Here is a 15221-nt window from a genome sequence, read left to right on the forward strand (position 1 = left end):
CTGTGTAAATACACTTTATTTTCCATCTTTCCCGCCTGGGCGACATGTGGAGTGTGAACAGGCAGTGTGCAAAATGGTGGTGGGCAGTGTGGGGGGCACATGGGAGAGCCCCTCAGATGCCCACCCTGGTCCCCAGGCTTTGTAACACTGAGGAGTGGGCGACCGGGAAGTGGGTACTGAGCATGGATCCCCACCCCAGGAAGTGCCGGGGAGACTGCTTGTGATGCTGCTCTAGGCTCCAGGAGCACCGAGAGGGTCAGCCCGAGGGTCGTGAGGCCCCAGGGGGTAGGGGTCTGGGGGCATCGTTGGATTTTGGCACCGTTCTTGGTTCTAACTCAGCAGAGACCACGGGACCACCACGAGCAGGTGCGGGGAGGCAACCCAACTGGGAGGCCTCCTCCCCTGGGGCCTGGCTCTGGCCAGAGAGTGGGGCCGGGGATACTGAGAAGGAACGGAAGTGGAGGCTGGGGACCCCCTGGAGAGGAGGCTAGCCTGGGTCGGGGAGCCCCTTCATCACTGGCCAGCCTGGGGCGATGGGACTGTCACAGAGGAAGATGTGGTGTGCTGGGGAGAGGGGCTCTCTTCACTTCCTTACAGCTGCTCTGGCCCCCAAGAAGCAGGGACAGACACTAACTACCCAGGCCCTGGCTGGTTCCGGCTGGCCACTCACACCCTGCGCGGCCCTGCACACAGGGGGGGCTTTGGTTTCTGTCACAGGGGCCACAATGCCTGCCCCAGGCAGGGAGACCCAGCCTGGCCATCTGTCCCCAGAGGCCAAGGGTCCCGAGGGTGGTACGGGGTGGTAACGATGGGCCTAGAGCGGCCTCTTCTTCCTCAGGCCTCCTCTAGCTCCTGGGTCCTTCCCAGCCGGGCCATCCTTGTCCCAGACGGAGGCCAGCTAGGAGGGGGGAGGTTCCTGCTCCTCCAGTCCTGGGACTCCTGGGTCCGCCCCTGCCCTGGCTGTTAAGAGGGGCAGACCCTCCAGGTAACTGGGCCCAGAGGGCTACAGACCAAGATGGGTAAACACTGCTGGGGAGAGTGGGCCTGCCAGGGGACTCAGGATCCCCAGAGTTCGGTCCTACCCTCTGCGCCCTGCCGCGCTGGTCCTGGCCCTCGGGGTGGGCGGGACCACCAAGGGCCTGGAGTTTGTTAAGTGCGGGCAGCGGCCAAGGAGCGGGCAGGCGGCGGCCCCGGGCTCCGAGCACGCGGGGCACTGCCTCAGTTGTCCAGGCCCTGGCTGTAGGGCGCGGCCAGCTCGTCGGCATCGCTGTCTGAGCTGCCCTCACTGTCCTTGGCCGGCCGCTCCAGACGGCGGAAGAAGCGCGCGTCACGCGGGGACAGAGGGTAGAGCGCGTCCTGCAGCGCCGCGCCCACGCCCACGCCGAGCAGCTCCTCGTCCGACGACGGCAGCGAGTCCTCATCCAGGTGCCGCGCCAGGCCGAGCCCGTCGAAGGCCAGTGGGTCCTCGAAGGGCGGCGGGCCCTTCAGAAGCCGCACCTGGGGTGGGGGACCTGCGCGCTGGAGGCGTGGACCGACGTACCTACGGACGGAGTCCGGCCGCCGGGCCCCCTCCTCTCCCGCTCCCCGAGGCGCCGACTGCCGGCCCGTCACCGGCCGAGGACACCGGGGCTCTTACGCCCCTCCCGCGCTCACCTCGGCTTTCAGCTCCTCGATCTGGTCCTTGAGCTCGCGGATGTACTGCGACGAGTCCGAGTGGTTCAGCTGGCCCTGGATGCGGCCCTCCTCCCTCTGCGGGCGGGCCAGGTCGCCGGACTTCAGCGCGGGGTCCCGCCCCGCAGCCCGGCCCCAGCCCCGGCCCCGCCGCTTACCTGGATTTCCAGCTCGGCGATGCGCTGCCGCATCTCGGCCACCGCCGCCATGCTGTCCGCCTCCCTCAGGCGCACGGCCATCACCTCCTCCTTGCTCTGGGGGCGGGGGGACAAGCGGTCAAGGGGCGCGGCGGGACGGGCGGGGGTGCGGGCGCGGTGTGTGTGGGGGTGCGGCACCTTGCACTCGGCCTCCGCCTGCTTGCGGCGGCTCTCGCTGAGCTGCGTCTGCAGCCCCTTGTTCTGCGCCGCCAGGTACTGCAGCTTCTCCTGCAGCGCCGCTCGCTCCGCCTCCACGCGGTTCAGCAGGTTGCGGTGGATGTGGTCCTGGGGGCGGACGGGCGGGGGTCACGGCCTCACCGCGGGGCCGACCCCGGGCTCCGAGTCCCCTCCCCAGGCGGCCAGCGGCCCACCTGCGTCTCGAGCTCCACCACGCGCTGCCGCAGCTCTCGGCCCTCGGCCAGAGCCTGGGCCTCGCGCAGCCGCACGCTCATCAGCTCGTCCTGCAGCTCGCCCAGGACCAGCTTCCGCGGGGACTCCTTCCAGCGGCCGCCGCGGGACAGATGGGCCTGCGGGGAGAGGTCGGCGGTCGGCCTCCGCCTGGGAGCCCCGAGGCCGCTTCGTGCGCGTCGGGCGAGGCCCTCCCTCACCTGCCAGGTGTCCGAGAGCTCCTGCAGCTGCAGTTTCAGTTCCCGTGCCGAAGCCAGGGCCTCACCCTCCCGCACCTTGAGCGCCTTCAGCTCCTCCTGCAGCTGCGCCACGTTGTTCTCGTCGGGCAGCGAGCTGTTCCTCTGCGGGGAGAGGAGCGGTCAGAGCCCAAGGGAGCTGCGCGGCCACGCGGCCCTTCCCGCAGGCCCCGCGCCCCGGCTCTCCTCTCCTCTGCGCTCCGCCTTGGGCGGCCCGGCTGGGAGAGGGCGCACCCTGGACCCCAGTATGCACTGGGGGAACAAGGACCAGGCCCGAGGCGGGAGACCCCGCCCTTGCCGCCCCAGCTGGACATCCTGGTCTGTAAAATCGGTGTAATAACAGCACCTGCTCTCTGGCACGACTGGCATAGGGCAACCCCCTCACAACATGTGACTGCTAGTAACACTGGGTGGGCTGGGACAGGACGGGTGCTACCGCCTGGGAATCTGAGATCCACACCCTCCGGGCCCAGACCCGGGACCTGGCCCAGCTGGAGCAGAGAAGACCGTGGATTTCAGCACCATCTCCCTGGGGATGGACTGAGGGCCGGCTTAGGCCCTATCCTGGCCTCCCAAGGGCTCAGTGATGAGAGATTCGTGCTCCAGCCTCTGGGACCAAAAGCCAACTCACTGCATGAGGTTCTCTGACCCTCGTTTGAGTCTGGTAGTTGGGGTGGGGGGGTGGTGGCAGACCTACTGGGCCCACATTTCCCTCTGATGTGGAGGGAGTGGGGTGGGAAGCCCAGCTCTGGGCAGGCGGGCAGTTGGGGACCGAGAGGCCGATGGCCCCATGCAAGGCTGTGGCAGAGACACCCCACCTGGGAGGGCACCCAAAATAGCACAGCTTGGAGGTGGGGGGCATGGCTCCTGCCAGTGGGTGAGTGCTGCCCTCTGGTGGCCGGGGCACCTCCCTTCTGTCAGCACCTTGGGAATTGAGACAATAACCGGTGTGGAAGGAGCTGGGAAGGGACCAAGAGACCTGGTGCCCCCTGAGGGCTGCAGGTGGGAGAGGATGGCCCCCTGGGTGGTGTCTCCATGGAGGGGAGCAGCCCTGATGGGCCTGGGCCTTGGCCTTCCCTTCCCCCTCTCCATCCTGGAACCCAGGGCCTGAGGGGGGACACATACAGCCCAGGGAGCCCATGAAGGCCACAGCGCTGGTGGCCTGGTGCCTGGCACATGAGGACGGGCGCACCCCTTGTGGAGTCGTGTTGCTTTTTGTATGCTCGTGTGTGTGTATGTGCACGCACGTGTGTACCTCCAGGGCTTGAGAGGGTCTGAGGGTGAGGGGCCCAACTTCCCATCTGCCCAGAACCTGGTGTGGAGACCAAGGAGAAGGAGGCAGGGGCCGAGGGAGGTGCCCTGAGCTCCTTGGGGGCTGCTGGGGCAGGGGGCTCTGTCCCACTGGTCCCCCTGGCCGCCCCTTCTCCTTGGCTAGGGCCTCTTGTCACCTCCCCTTCCCCAGGGTTCCCCCAGCACCTGCCCAGTCGCACCTTCTCCATGTCTAGAACCTTGTCCTGCATCTCCCGCAGGGCCCCCAGGGTCTCGGTCTCCCGCAGCCGTGACTGCTCCAGCTCCGTCTCCAGGTGGGCCACAAAGTCCTCGGTGAGGCGCGGGTTATCCTGGGGGCAGGTAGAGGGCTGCGTTGGGCCCCAGGCTGCAGCCAGAGGTGGGTAGCCTTCCTGCCAGCCGGCTGTTGGCCCATGCCTGGCCCCACCCCGTCCACCTCCAGGGCCGGGCTGTGGGTGGAGAGGGGGGTGAGGAGAAACTCCAGATCTGCCGGAGGGGCCGGATGCCATGGGGGCCCTGATGCTCTGTGTCTAGGGGTCCTGGGAACAGAGGGGACTTTCCATAGCCTCAGGATGCCATGGAAAGGGACACCAGTGACTGGTTCCCAGGATCACTGGGATGAGGACGGAGGGTGAGTTCTCCGGGGACCCCTCCCTGCTATGTGGCCCGTGGCCTAACCACAGGGTGAGGGAGGCATGGGGCAGATGGGGAAAGGGTTTGCTGAGATTCCTTTCTTGGTCAGTGCCCAGGGGCTTCTCAAAGGTACCCTAGGAGTCCCAGGGGTGATGGGTGTGCCCAATAAAGGAGACCTGGCCGTGGGACTTCCCTGGCGGTCCTGTGGTTAAGACTCCGCACTTCCACTGCAGGGGGCACAGGTTCGATCCCTGGTCGGGGGAAATAGGATCCTGCATGCCGTGTGGCGCAGCCAAAACAAAACAAACCTGGCCAGTGGGGGAGGGCAGCCCCTGGGGTCAGAGCGGGGCCTGCATCTTGCTGCCCTGGGAGCCTGGCAGGGCAGCTGCCACCCTCTTCCCCCACCTGCCTAGCTGCCCAGGTCTGCTCGCTGCCCTTGACCACTGGGGGTCTCTGAGGCCCATGGATACCAGTGGCTCTCCCTTGGCTCAGATGGGCTCCGGGCCCCATGCCAACCTCTTGCCAGGCTGTACCTCCTCCAGGAGCCTATGGAGACGGTGCTCAGGGGCTGCACTGGCACCTCCAGCACTCCCTCCCTCTGCCTGCAGCGGCCTCCCTGCCTCACCCAGCTCTGATCAGGCCCTAAAGGCCAGAGCTCAGAGGTGGCAGGTGAATGTCTCTCTGACTGGCCTGAGAGGGGGAATCATGCCATGAGTGGGGTTAGCCCAGCCTCAGTTTCCCCACTGGCCTGGCTGCTTCAGAGCCAGGTGGGGCTACAGCACTCACAAAGTTGCGGGGCAGGAGGTGGATGCAGGTGAGCAACGGTGAAGTTCCACCCCCCTGTACCCGGGAGCGAAGAATCAGCTTGCATCCCTCAGGCCAGGTCTCCAGGCCTAGGTGAGGGGGCCCTCCTCAGTGAATGACCCTTCCGTCTCTCCACCCACTGTTTCTTGAGCAACCTGTGGTTTCTCCAAATCAGGGACCCCCCCTCCCGGCCCCTGCTCACTGCCAGGCCCTGCTGGGTTCAGCCCTGGATTGCAGGGAGCCTACAGCATCCTTCCCTGCCCCTCTGGGACCTGCGCTGGGGCATGCATGCTGAGTTTGCAGGCTGCAGCTGCTGGTGGGTTGCCACATAAGGCAGGCAGCCTGCTGGGTACAGCTGGAGGAAAATTCTGAAAGCCCTCTCTGGGAGAAGTGGACTCTCTGCAGTGCTCCAGCCCATGGATCCTCCCACTACCCGTCTGAAGTTCATGACCCCACAACAGACTTGGGCTGCCCCCTCACCCCCATCCCACCGGCTCAGACTGGTGGGCACAAGCCAGACCCTCTTCCAAGGGCAAAGTGCTGGGCGCTGGAAGGAGTTACCCTCTCCCTTGTCCCAGCTCCTGCCCTGCATGGCTGGCCCCGCCCCGGGAAGCCCTGAAACTGAGTCCCCCTAAAGCTGAGTTCCCCTGCCAAGCTTAGGATTAACCTCTCCATCCAAAACTTTACTGCCTTTCTGTGCCACCCTTCCCCCCATCAGGACTGACAAGTTTCAAAGAAAAGGGGGGATTGAAACCGAGCAGGACCCTGTGGGGCCTTTCCGGGTACAAAACCCCTTTGGTGTCCCCGTTGCTTGTTTGTAGAAAAAGGCTTTAGTCTCCTAGGCCTTCCCTGAGTTCCAGAATGCAGCAAGCAGTTAACGATGAGGACGGTAGGTCACAGGACACCTAGGTCCTCCTGAAGGGACACAGATAACCATGTGACACGGATCTTTGAGCTGTTCTGCAGAAACTGAGACCCCCAGCCAGGTGGAGGACAGTGACTACATGCTGAACACAAGCACGCACACCCCAGACTGGTTGGAACCAGAAGGCTGATGACAGAGATTCCCGAAACATCATCCTGTGACCTCACCACCAACCAATCAGAAGGAGGTCCCATGAGCTGATCGTGCATCCTAGGACCCTCTCCCCTAACACCGTCTTTAAAAACCCCTGCCTAGGGCCTCCCTGGTGGCGCAGTGGTTGAGAGTCCGCCTGCCGATGCAGGGGATACGGGTTCGTGCCCCGGTCTGGGAGGATCCCATATGCCGCGGAGCGGCTGGGCCCGTGAGCCATGGCCGCTGGGCCTGCGCATCCGGAGCCTGTGCTCCGCAACGGGAGAGGCCACAAGAGTGAGAGGCCCGCATACCGCAAAAAGAAAAAAAAAAAAAAAAAAAACCCTGCCTAAAAGCCATTGGGGACTTTATGGGTTCTTTTGAGCATGAGCTGCCTGTTCTCCTTGTTTGAAATAGATGCTTTACTTTCCTTCGCCACAACCCAGTGTTGATGGATTGGCTTTGCTGCATGTCAGGTGAGAGGACCCGGGTTTAGTTCGATAACAGCCCAACAGCCCTTCAGACCCTGGGGAGACACCAGGGCTCCTCCAAGGAATCACAGCCCCATCGGTGGAAGGAGGGGTCCCGGCAGGGACAGCTGGTTCCCAGGGGCTCTTGTGCTGAGGCTGGGGGCCGGGGAGGGTGACTGCCTTGCTCTCAGTGTGGTGGGCCAGACACTCTATTGGGGGGTGGGAAACGGAAAACACGGGATCCCCCCTGGGTGTGGGGCTGTTCGCTGCTGAGGATGGGGGAGAATCTGCACTCTGCTCTGGGTCCCCTGCCCCCTAGCAAGGAACAGGTGGGCCAGGGGCTGAGGCAGGGCTGATTTGGAGCCATGTGCTCAAGAGCCCGGCAGGCATCTGGGCACGGGGCGTGGCCTGGCCCTGGGGGCCCCGCCCACCCAGCCTGCTACCTGCTGCTCCTGCAATTGCCGGATGGTGCTCTGTGCCTTCTGCAGGTCCTCGGCCGCTGAGCTGCACTGCTGCCGCACCACTGCCAGCTCCCGCTTGATGACGTAATTCTCCTCAGCCTCCTGCGCTCGTGTCACCTGCCCCTGAGCACAGCGAGGAGAGGGGGCCGTGACCCTCTGATCACACCCCAGGCGAGGCCCAGAGAGGGTGGAGGTGGGGCGGAAGGAAGAGGGGTGAGGCCTCCCACACTCAGAGCCTGGGATGGGGTGCCCCACGGGGCCTGGGGATGGGGGGACCGGCAGGAACAGGACACTCGGAGGAACCTGGAGGAACACAGCCACCCGGGGCCCAGGCTCTGGCTCTCAGCCTCTGTCCCAGGTGAGGAGAAAGAAGTCCTCATCCAGGGCACATGGCACAGCAGAGGCTGGGCTCTGCTGGTGACGCTGGGGATGTGGGGGTAGCCAAGGGCCCAGAGGCTGGCTCCTTAGGGCCAGGTCAGGGGGTGGGATACACCTCTCGCGGGGCCTTCTCCAGTCCTGGAGCCCGGGACTTCCACCTGCCCAAGGCCCCCCCAGCCTCATCCCTTCAGCCCACCCAATTTAGGCCCCCCATTGCAGGCTCAGAGCCACTAGGTAGTGGGCAGAAGCTTCCAGATAAAGCCATTCAAGATGAGGCAGCAGCAGAAGCAGGTGAGTGGAAGGAGATGGCGGCCTTGCAGGTGGGAGCAGAGAAGAGCGTGAGGGGCCAGAAGGGGTGTACGTGTGTGTGTGTGTGTGTGTGTGTGTATTGGGGAGGCTCAGCCGTGCACACACCAGGGCCTGTTGCTGATGCAGCCTCAGGGTCCCCGAGCCCTCCTGGGTCCCCACCTGTGTCCCCTGGAGGGAGGAAACCTGTGCATGTGCGTGTGGGTACACTCACAGATGCACCCACACGCACCACGCGTTCACATGCACGCCCCCTCCCCCAGAGGGAAGCCTCTGTCTCCCGGGAGAAGCGGTCCCCAGTCACCCCCATGCGCAGCTCCAGGCCTGCCCCCCTCACCCCCCCGGGGGACGGCAGCGGCCAGGGAAGAGGTGGTGTGGTGGTCATGTGCGGGGACCAGGAAGAAGTGGGAGCGGGAGACGAAAAGCTACAGTACCTGGATTAGCCTATCAGCCAGAGCAGCGCTCTCCTACCCGGTGGAGGGGTTCCGAGCGACAGGGGGAAGAGGCAGAGCAGAAGGCGCAGGGACAGGAGAGAGGGAGAGACAGACAAGAACCACTTGTCACTAACGCAGTGGACTGTCTCTAGAAGCAGGGAGAGAGGAGTGAGACCAGAGAACCAGAGAACCAGCAGGAGAGGACCCAGAGGAAGACCAAAGCCAGAGCGAGCTCCGTCCTGGAGAGGGGTCTGCGTGTGAGTGGGGAGGGCGGTGCCACCCATGGGGGCCGCCAGCCGGGGGCCTCACTCGTGAGTGAGGAGGTGCCATCCGGGGAGGGGGCAGGGGAGGGAAGCACTGGGCCCGGTGGGTGCATTTTAATTTGGAGGCAAAGCAAGAATCAAGGCTCTGGGGCAAGGGCAAAAAATTCCACCTACTCCGTGTGGTCAGTGGAGGGTCAAGCAAGACTGAGTGGGGAGCTGGAAGTACAGGATCCCTGTCTCTACTCCCATCTTTAAAAACAGGTTGGGGGCCAGGGTCAAGGCTATGGCAGCCCCTCCACAGTGCAAGGCCGCCCCCTCCTCCCCCATCCTGTCTCCTTTTGTCCGAGCAGCCCGCACCCAGGCAGCCCGGGAGGGCACTGGGCACACATGGATTTCCGTGTTTGCAGTTAGCAGGGTTATAACTCAATCCCTCCTCAAGCAAAGTTTCGCCACAGTCCCAAATTTATACAGTGGCCCAAATAGTGGGGCTTGTGGTGGGGCCTCTGGGATTTACGCCACAGGCTTTGAGGGGGTGGAGTGGGGCGCGGCGCCCGGGGCAGGAAGCTGGCTGGCCCTCTGGCTGCTGGGTTCTGCTCGGGGCCGGGAGGGTTCGGTGCCACAGGCTGGTGGCCGCACCCCTCACCTTCTCCAGGGTCTCAATCCGCTGCTTGAGGAGCCGGTTCTCTGTCCGAAGCCTCTACGCGGGGAGAGGGGAGAGCACGTCAGAGCCCGCCGCCTGCCCCTGTACACACAGACGGCTGTCCCTGCAGGGCTAGGCCACCTCCCGGCAGGACGGCGCCAGTGTCTCACGCTCTGGGTCAGTGATTCCAGAAACCAGTCAAGGCCAATTCCCGTTCGGAATGGTCCACCAGGTGTTTTTTTAAAAACAAACTCTGGTTCAGTAAAAATAATGTGATCACTTTGGTGGCTATGCAGTATGTGTGCAGGGGGGTGGGGGGCGTTGGGGGGGGTGGTTCCTCCTCCAGAGTCTGTTTCTACCCCACGCTTGAGCCTGTCAAGGGCCAATGTGATGCCTCCCACAGGGCAAAGGCCTCTGTGTTTTGGGGGAAGCCACTTGCAGAGAGGCCCCACCCCTCACTGCTTCACTTGGAGTGCAGGGGTTGAACTCTCAGAGGACAAACTCAGAGTCTGGGTCCAGGGGAAGAGGTCTTGCTGAACACATGCTTCTTTCAGTTTGACAACTACATTTCTGCAACCCACTGAGAGCCAGCTGTACCCAAGAGTGGTCAGTTTCCCCCGGCTGCGGTTCTGGAGATGGTCTCCTTGCTTCCGCCTTCCATCCTGTGCTGGTAGTCTTGGTTACATATTTGTGGTTTTAGGTTCCCTCACAGCAGGGAAGGAGGGGAAGGTTCACATCTGCCTTGCACCTAGTTTCTAACTACGTACCCCTTAAGCAGTGGGTACAGAAATAGTTTTGATCGGCGGATTAGTGAGGGTCCTGCTTCCCTGTGGATCACACACAACACTGCTTGGTTTCTACCGGGGAGAAACAGGCGATGGAAACACCCAGAGCACTCCCAGGAAGCAACTGTGGTCAGAGAGAATTGCAGACGTGATTGATGGGCACTGACTCATGTCATGGGAGGGGAAATTGAGTCAGAGGCAGGTAGTGTCTTGCCCGAGCCTCCTGGCTCGCTGGGGTTAGAGCTGTTGCCGGCACAGGTCTCTGTTGCTCATAGGGATCCAGAACCAGGGTCCTGACCCCTGACCCCTGGAATGTCTGCCCCCTTTCTGGCCTCAATGCATTGATGCCACAAGTTCAGCCATCCCTGGAAGAGCTGGATGTGCCGACCAACAACTCGCCTCTCTCCTCTTCCTCCCAAGGGAAAACCAGACAGAGTGAACATGGACTATGGGGGCCTATGTACTAATCACACTATTAAATTTTTTTTTCTTTTTTTGCCATGCGGCATGCAGGATCTTAGTTCCCCAATCAGGGATTGAACCTGTGGCCCCTGCAGTGGGGGCACAGAGTCTTAACCACTGGACTGCTGGGGAAGTCCCTTTTTTTCCTGTATTTTTGATGCTTTGACATCCTGCGGCCTTGCTAATCCTGGAGCCACTGCCCCTCCCAGGGCTAGCTAATTCCTAGGGAGGGTAGACAACCTGCCTGCTAGCTTGCCTTCCACAGGCAAACCAGCCAATCCAGAGCCAACGCCCCCACCCACCTCCCTTATCTAACTCTCGCACACCAAGCTAGTATTTCCCCTGCTCTCAATGGTTCCAGGACAGCTAGGGACCACCCCTATAGCCCAGAGCCTGGGAATTATTCAAACTGGCCAATCCCGAACTCTCTTGAACTTGCCTGCCCTGCCTCACCCATCCCTTCCTGTGGCAACCACAGTAAGGGCTCTGGCCCATGCTTTTCTCCTTCTGCCTCCTGACCCACCCTGGTGCTTCCTCATGTGGCCCTGCGTGCAGAGGTGTGCCCCCTCCTGTGAGTAATAAACTCTTCTTTTGAAGGCTGTTGTCTCTGTGTCTGTCACCTCACCATACCTGATTAAAACAAATCCCAGGTACATTTTTAAACAGGCGAAAGGTGAAAGGGCACAGGGCAGGGTCAGGGGAGAAGGCATCTGCCCTGCCCTTGGGGCACGCAGTCTCCTCTCCTGATAATATTCCAGGCTGGGCATGTGGTTTAAGGATCCGCTGTGTCCCTCCCTACTGCTGAGCCATAATGGTCACCATATGGCAGCAGGCCCTTGTCTGTGCACGAGCAAAACATACATACATGTTTGGACGGGTGCATCAGTAAAGCTGCCATTCCTGAGAAAGGGAGATGCTTAAAAATTCAGGACACAAGACTATTTCTCAGAAACTTACAAACAGGGCCAGGACAATGATGCCCTCTTTCGTCACTCAGGTATGGGTGGCAGGTGACCTGGATTCTAATCTAGGTTCTGTCTCTGCCTTTCTAGAGGAGGTAAGGATGACGATGATGGTGGTGGTTAATAATAATAATAACTTGAACAGGAGAGCGTCATCCCTATTTTGCAGAAGGGGACACTGAGGCTCAGAGAGGTGAATTCACCTTCCTGGCAGGTCACACAGCTGGTCTGTAGGAGAGCTGGGATTTGAACTCTGGTCTGTGGGGCTCCAGTCCCAGCCACTGTGGGACTCTGCCCCTGAAGAGGACAGAGCCAGGCTATGCTGGTGTTTGTGTTTGTGTCTGTCCCCCACCTCCACTGGACTGGGGGCCCTCAGTCCTGCTGTGACTCTGACGCACAGTGCTCACTAAACGCCTCTTGAGGGAATAACCAAAATTACGTCTGGAAGGATGAAAGCAGAGGGAAGGAGACGGAGGGACGTCTGGGTTCAGAGGCTCTGCACACCCAGAACACACTCTATGATATTGTGATTTACAAGGAATATATACTTGGTCTTTGTCCCTGGTCCCGGCACAGGCTCCTAAAACCCTGGGAATTTCCTAAGTGAGGAGAGGAATAAAGGTGTCTTTGTTATGTTAATGAGATGACTTTTGGAAAGCCCCACCCCCACCCGCCCTTGTCACCTAAGGATGGTGCTGCTTGCCAGGGGACACAGTCCTGTGATGAGAGGGTTGGACCTTTCAGTCCCAGCCCGAGACCACCGGGAGGGGAAAGGGCTGGAGGTTGAATCTCAGTGGCCCTGTTCACCACCGTGTCCCCAATGCTGGGGGGGTGGCCCTTGCTCCCATGCTGGCCTGGTGGTGAGTGAAAGGACAGGCAGGCCAAGGGACCAACTCTCAGAGCCTAAGGACCCCCTGCTGTGTGGCCCGCGCTGGGTGGGCTGCCCTCTAGCGGCGGTTGAGGGGGCTCCCAAGGGCATATCCACCACCACCACCACCACCACCACCACCACCACACCCCCACCCCCACCCCAGCTTTCCCGCCAACACTGCCCAGACAAACCGGGGACTCACTTTGATCTCGATCTGCTCTTCCATCTCCTTGCTCTTCATGGCTGCGTACTCCTTCTCCAGCCTGCAGAGGGGAGGGCTGACGTGCTCACTGTCCCACCCTCGGGGACCCCCCTTCTGCCAGCACCCTGGCCTCCCAGTACTGACCTCTTCATCTTCTTGGGGTTGTACTTGACCTGGTAAGCCTTGAGGATCAGCTTGTCCGGGCAACTGTCGAACTGATGGGGGATTACCCTCTGGAAGTACTGTGGGGACACGGGTGGTCACGGACACACGGGCCCTGACCGCCTGGGGCCACCTGAGCCCCTGCGGCACCCTGCTCCCCTGGAGGAGGGCCTGGGTACACCAGGAGGGATGGCCAGAGCCGGTCAGCCTGGGCCCTCGCCATCACCTGGCCTGTTGTGTGGGTCGAGTGAGCGAGTGTGAGAAAGAAGCAGGAATCGTGAGAAGGAGCTGCCTGCAGCCAGGACCTGTGTGTGCAGGGAAAGCGGCTTCGGGAGCTCCTGAGGGCGAAGGCCAAGTGTGGGTGTGGGTGGGGTCCGAGCACAGAGGACCTTCATGGAGGAAGGGGGAGACATGCCGCTGCCCCAGGGCAGTGAGAGGAGACGGAAGAGGCTGAAGGATCAGGGTGGTGTGGAGGAAGCCAGAGGGAGGACCCCTCAGTGGTCTGCCTGCTCGCCTGGGGCCCCGGGAACCTCCGCAAAGAGTTAAGTGCAAGCTGCCGGGTGGACACAGCTTGCTGCAGTTCGGGGCCAGGCTGGCTCCCGCGCCCTAGCCCAGCTGGCCCCTCTGGCAGCTGCGGACAATGGATGCCCGTGTTCGTGGACACAACTGTGGCCTTTGTGCATTCTTCCCTGAAGCACCAGCTGGAGGACGCTGGGAGGGGGCGGGGGCCTGCATGATGGGGACATGGCGGTGAGATGCAGGCCGGCCTCTTCTAAGCAGGCAGGGCAGCTGGGGTAGGCTGTGGTGGGGCAGGGCGAGAGTCTGCCCCAGACCCCTCACTCCCTCCTGTGCCCTCGCCCGGCCTGGTTGCTGGGGCCAAAACCACACCCAAGGCCTCCTGGTTTGGCCAGTATTACCATTTGCCATGTTAGGTTCTGGGGACACAGAGCTGGGGGCAGGTGAAGCGGGAGGACTCCCAGGGCTCGGCCTGGGACTTCCTTTCTCCCTGCTGCCAGGCTGCTGGCCCTGGGCTGTGTCTGGCAGAGCCTGGGGCTCCTCGGGCACCCCCCCACCCCGGTCCTCCATGGAGACCTGGCTGGGGGCAGAGGTGATGGGAAAGGATCAGGGTGCTCAGGAAGTCCAGGGCCTCCCCATCTCTCAGAAGGGCTCCACCTGCCCAGATGCCCCTGCTGGGGGGCAAGCCTGCCTGCCCTGGCCCTCCTGGCCCACCTGGGACATCCCCTCCATGTCCAGCTGCATCAGCTCCATCTGGTTCACCTGCAGCAGGGCAAGGCCCACCCGGAACACGATCTCCAGGCCCTGTGAAGGAGGCGGGGGGAGTGCATCTCTGGTCACGCTCTCTTGGGGAGCCCTCTGACCCCTCCCTGAGCCCTGCAACCATTTCCACTGAGGGCGTGAATCACTCCATCCAGAGTGGCCAGGAGAGGAAGGGGCATGTGGTCCTCACCTCGTACATGAAGATGTCAAAGACACGCGTGGCGACAGGCAGCGGGAAGGTGGTCAGGAAGAGCGTGAGGAACCAGGAGGAGGCATACATGGACGTGTGGAAGCTCTGGGAGCGGAAGTGGGTGTTCAGGTCCGGGAGCTGCTCCTGGGGTGGGGGTAGGGGGCCGGGCGCCATGAGGAGGGTGCTGGGCACAGCTGTCGGCACCACAGGCTCCCTCCACCCGGAAGTGCCTGCACCTCCAGGGAGCCTTCCTTGACCTGCCCTGGGCAGCCCCCCGCACTGTCTCTGGGTGGGGCGGCAGCACCGCAGAGCTCTGAGGAGCACTAGGTGGGGACATGGGCAGGGACGGCAGGAGGCCCAGCTGCCCGTGGGACCCTCACCACCGCCCCCCACAATGCTCTGTGCTTTGTGCCCAGCAACGCTCAAGGGATGCCTGTCTGACTGGTCTGAACTTCAGACTGCTGGAAAGCAACCGAAGCTGGGGGAACTGAGGCTGGAGAAGGCGGTAGGACCCCCTGGAGGTCCTTCACTGGGAGAACACACCCTCGGGCTGTCCCCCGGCCTGCCCTGGGCTTCCTGACTCAGGAGCTCTCTGGTGGCGGCCAGCTCCTTCACCACGGGAGCTCTCAGCTCCCCAGCCTGGGGTGGGATTGCTCCTTCTCTGTGGCCCTGGAACACCTGCTTGCTGGCACTACCGGTCCCCTTGACTGACAGCACCTAGCCATCCTCTGGGCCTGAGGAAGGGGGCTTTCATGACTGGGCGCGTCCTGCCCACTGTGGCACAGAGCTGCACAGCCCCACCTGCGACCGGCTTCCAGAGGAAAAGGGTGTGTGTGTGTGTGTGTGTGTGTGTGTGTGTGTGTGTGTGTGTGTGTGTGTGTGTGTGTGTGTGTGTGTGTGTGTGTGTGTGTGTGTGTGTGTGTGTGTGTGTGTGTGTGTGTGTGTGTGTGTGTGTGTGTGTGTGTGTGTGTGTGTGTGTGTGTGTGTGTGTGTGTGTGTGTGTGTGTGTGTGTGTGTGTGTGTGTGTGTGTGTGTACACACACGTATACCGGCTCTCTCTGCCAGCC

The 15221-nt window shown here is 62.3% G+C and overlaps 1 protein-coding gene and 1 long non-coding RNA gene across 8 annotated transcripts in view; one reads left to right on the forward strand and one right to left on the reverse strand.

The window, feature by feature from the left end:
* EVI5L (ecotropic viral integration site 5 like) overlaps window positions 1-15221 on the reverse strand; it is a 30706-nt gene continuing 15485 nt past the window's right edge. For 2 of the 7 annotated variants that reach the window (XM_081233812.1, XM_081233808.1), the window contains 14 exons: window positions 14155-14298; window positions 13917-14006; window positions 12669-12766; window positions 12525-12585; window positions 9246-9299; window positions 8340-8372; window positions 7204-7344; window positions 4003-4131; window positions 2477-2617; window positions 2240-2395; window positions 2007-2153; window positions 1830-1925; window positions 1654-1773; window positions 1-1497 (listed from right to left, as the gene is read on the reverse strand). In XM_081233812.1, the coding sequence (XP_081089938.1) occupies window positions 1219-1497; window positions 1654-1773; window positions 1830-1925; window positions 2007-2153; window positions 2240-2395; window positions 2477-2617; window positions 4003-4131; window positions 7204-7344; window positions 8340-8372; window positions 9246-9299; window positions 12525-12585; window positions 12669-12766; window positions 13917-14006; window positions 14155-14298 (1689 nt within the window). In that variant the 3' untranslated portion in view covers window positions 1-1218. Of the gene's footprint in view, window positions 1498-1653; window positions 1774-1829; window positions 1926-2006; window positions 2154-2239; window positions 2618-4002; window positions 4249-7203; window positions 7345-8339; window positions 8373-9245; window positions 9300-9595; window positions 12051-12524; window positions 12586-12668; window positions 12767-13916; window positions 14007-14154; window positions 14299-15221 lie in introns of those variants that run through there. The other 5 variants (XM_081233810.1, XM_081233809.1, XM_081233811.1 and 2 more) reach the window with 5 other exon arrangements.
* Window positions 7837-9515, forward strand: LOC308617101. Its single transcript, XR_014015818.1, has 3 exons — window positions 7837-7890; window positions 8492-8596; window positions 9255-9515. It is a non-coding gene; the product is annotated as an uncharacterized lncRNA (long non-coding RNA).

The sequence above is a fragment of the Mesoplodon bidens genome (genome assembly GCF_964165515.1).
Source record: "Mesoplodon bidens genome assembly, chromosome: 4".
NCBI lineage: Eukaryota > Metazoa > Chordata > Mammalia > Artiodactyla > Ziphiidae > Mesoplodon > Mesoplodon bidens.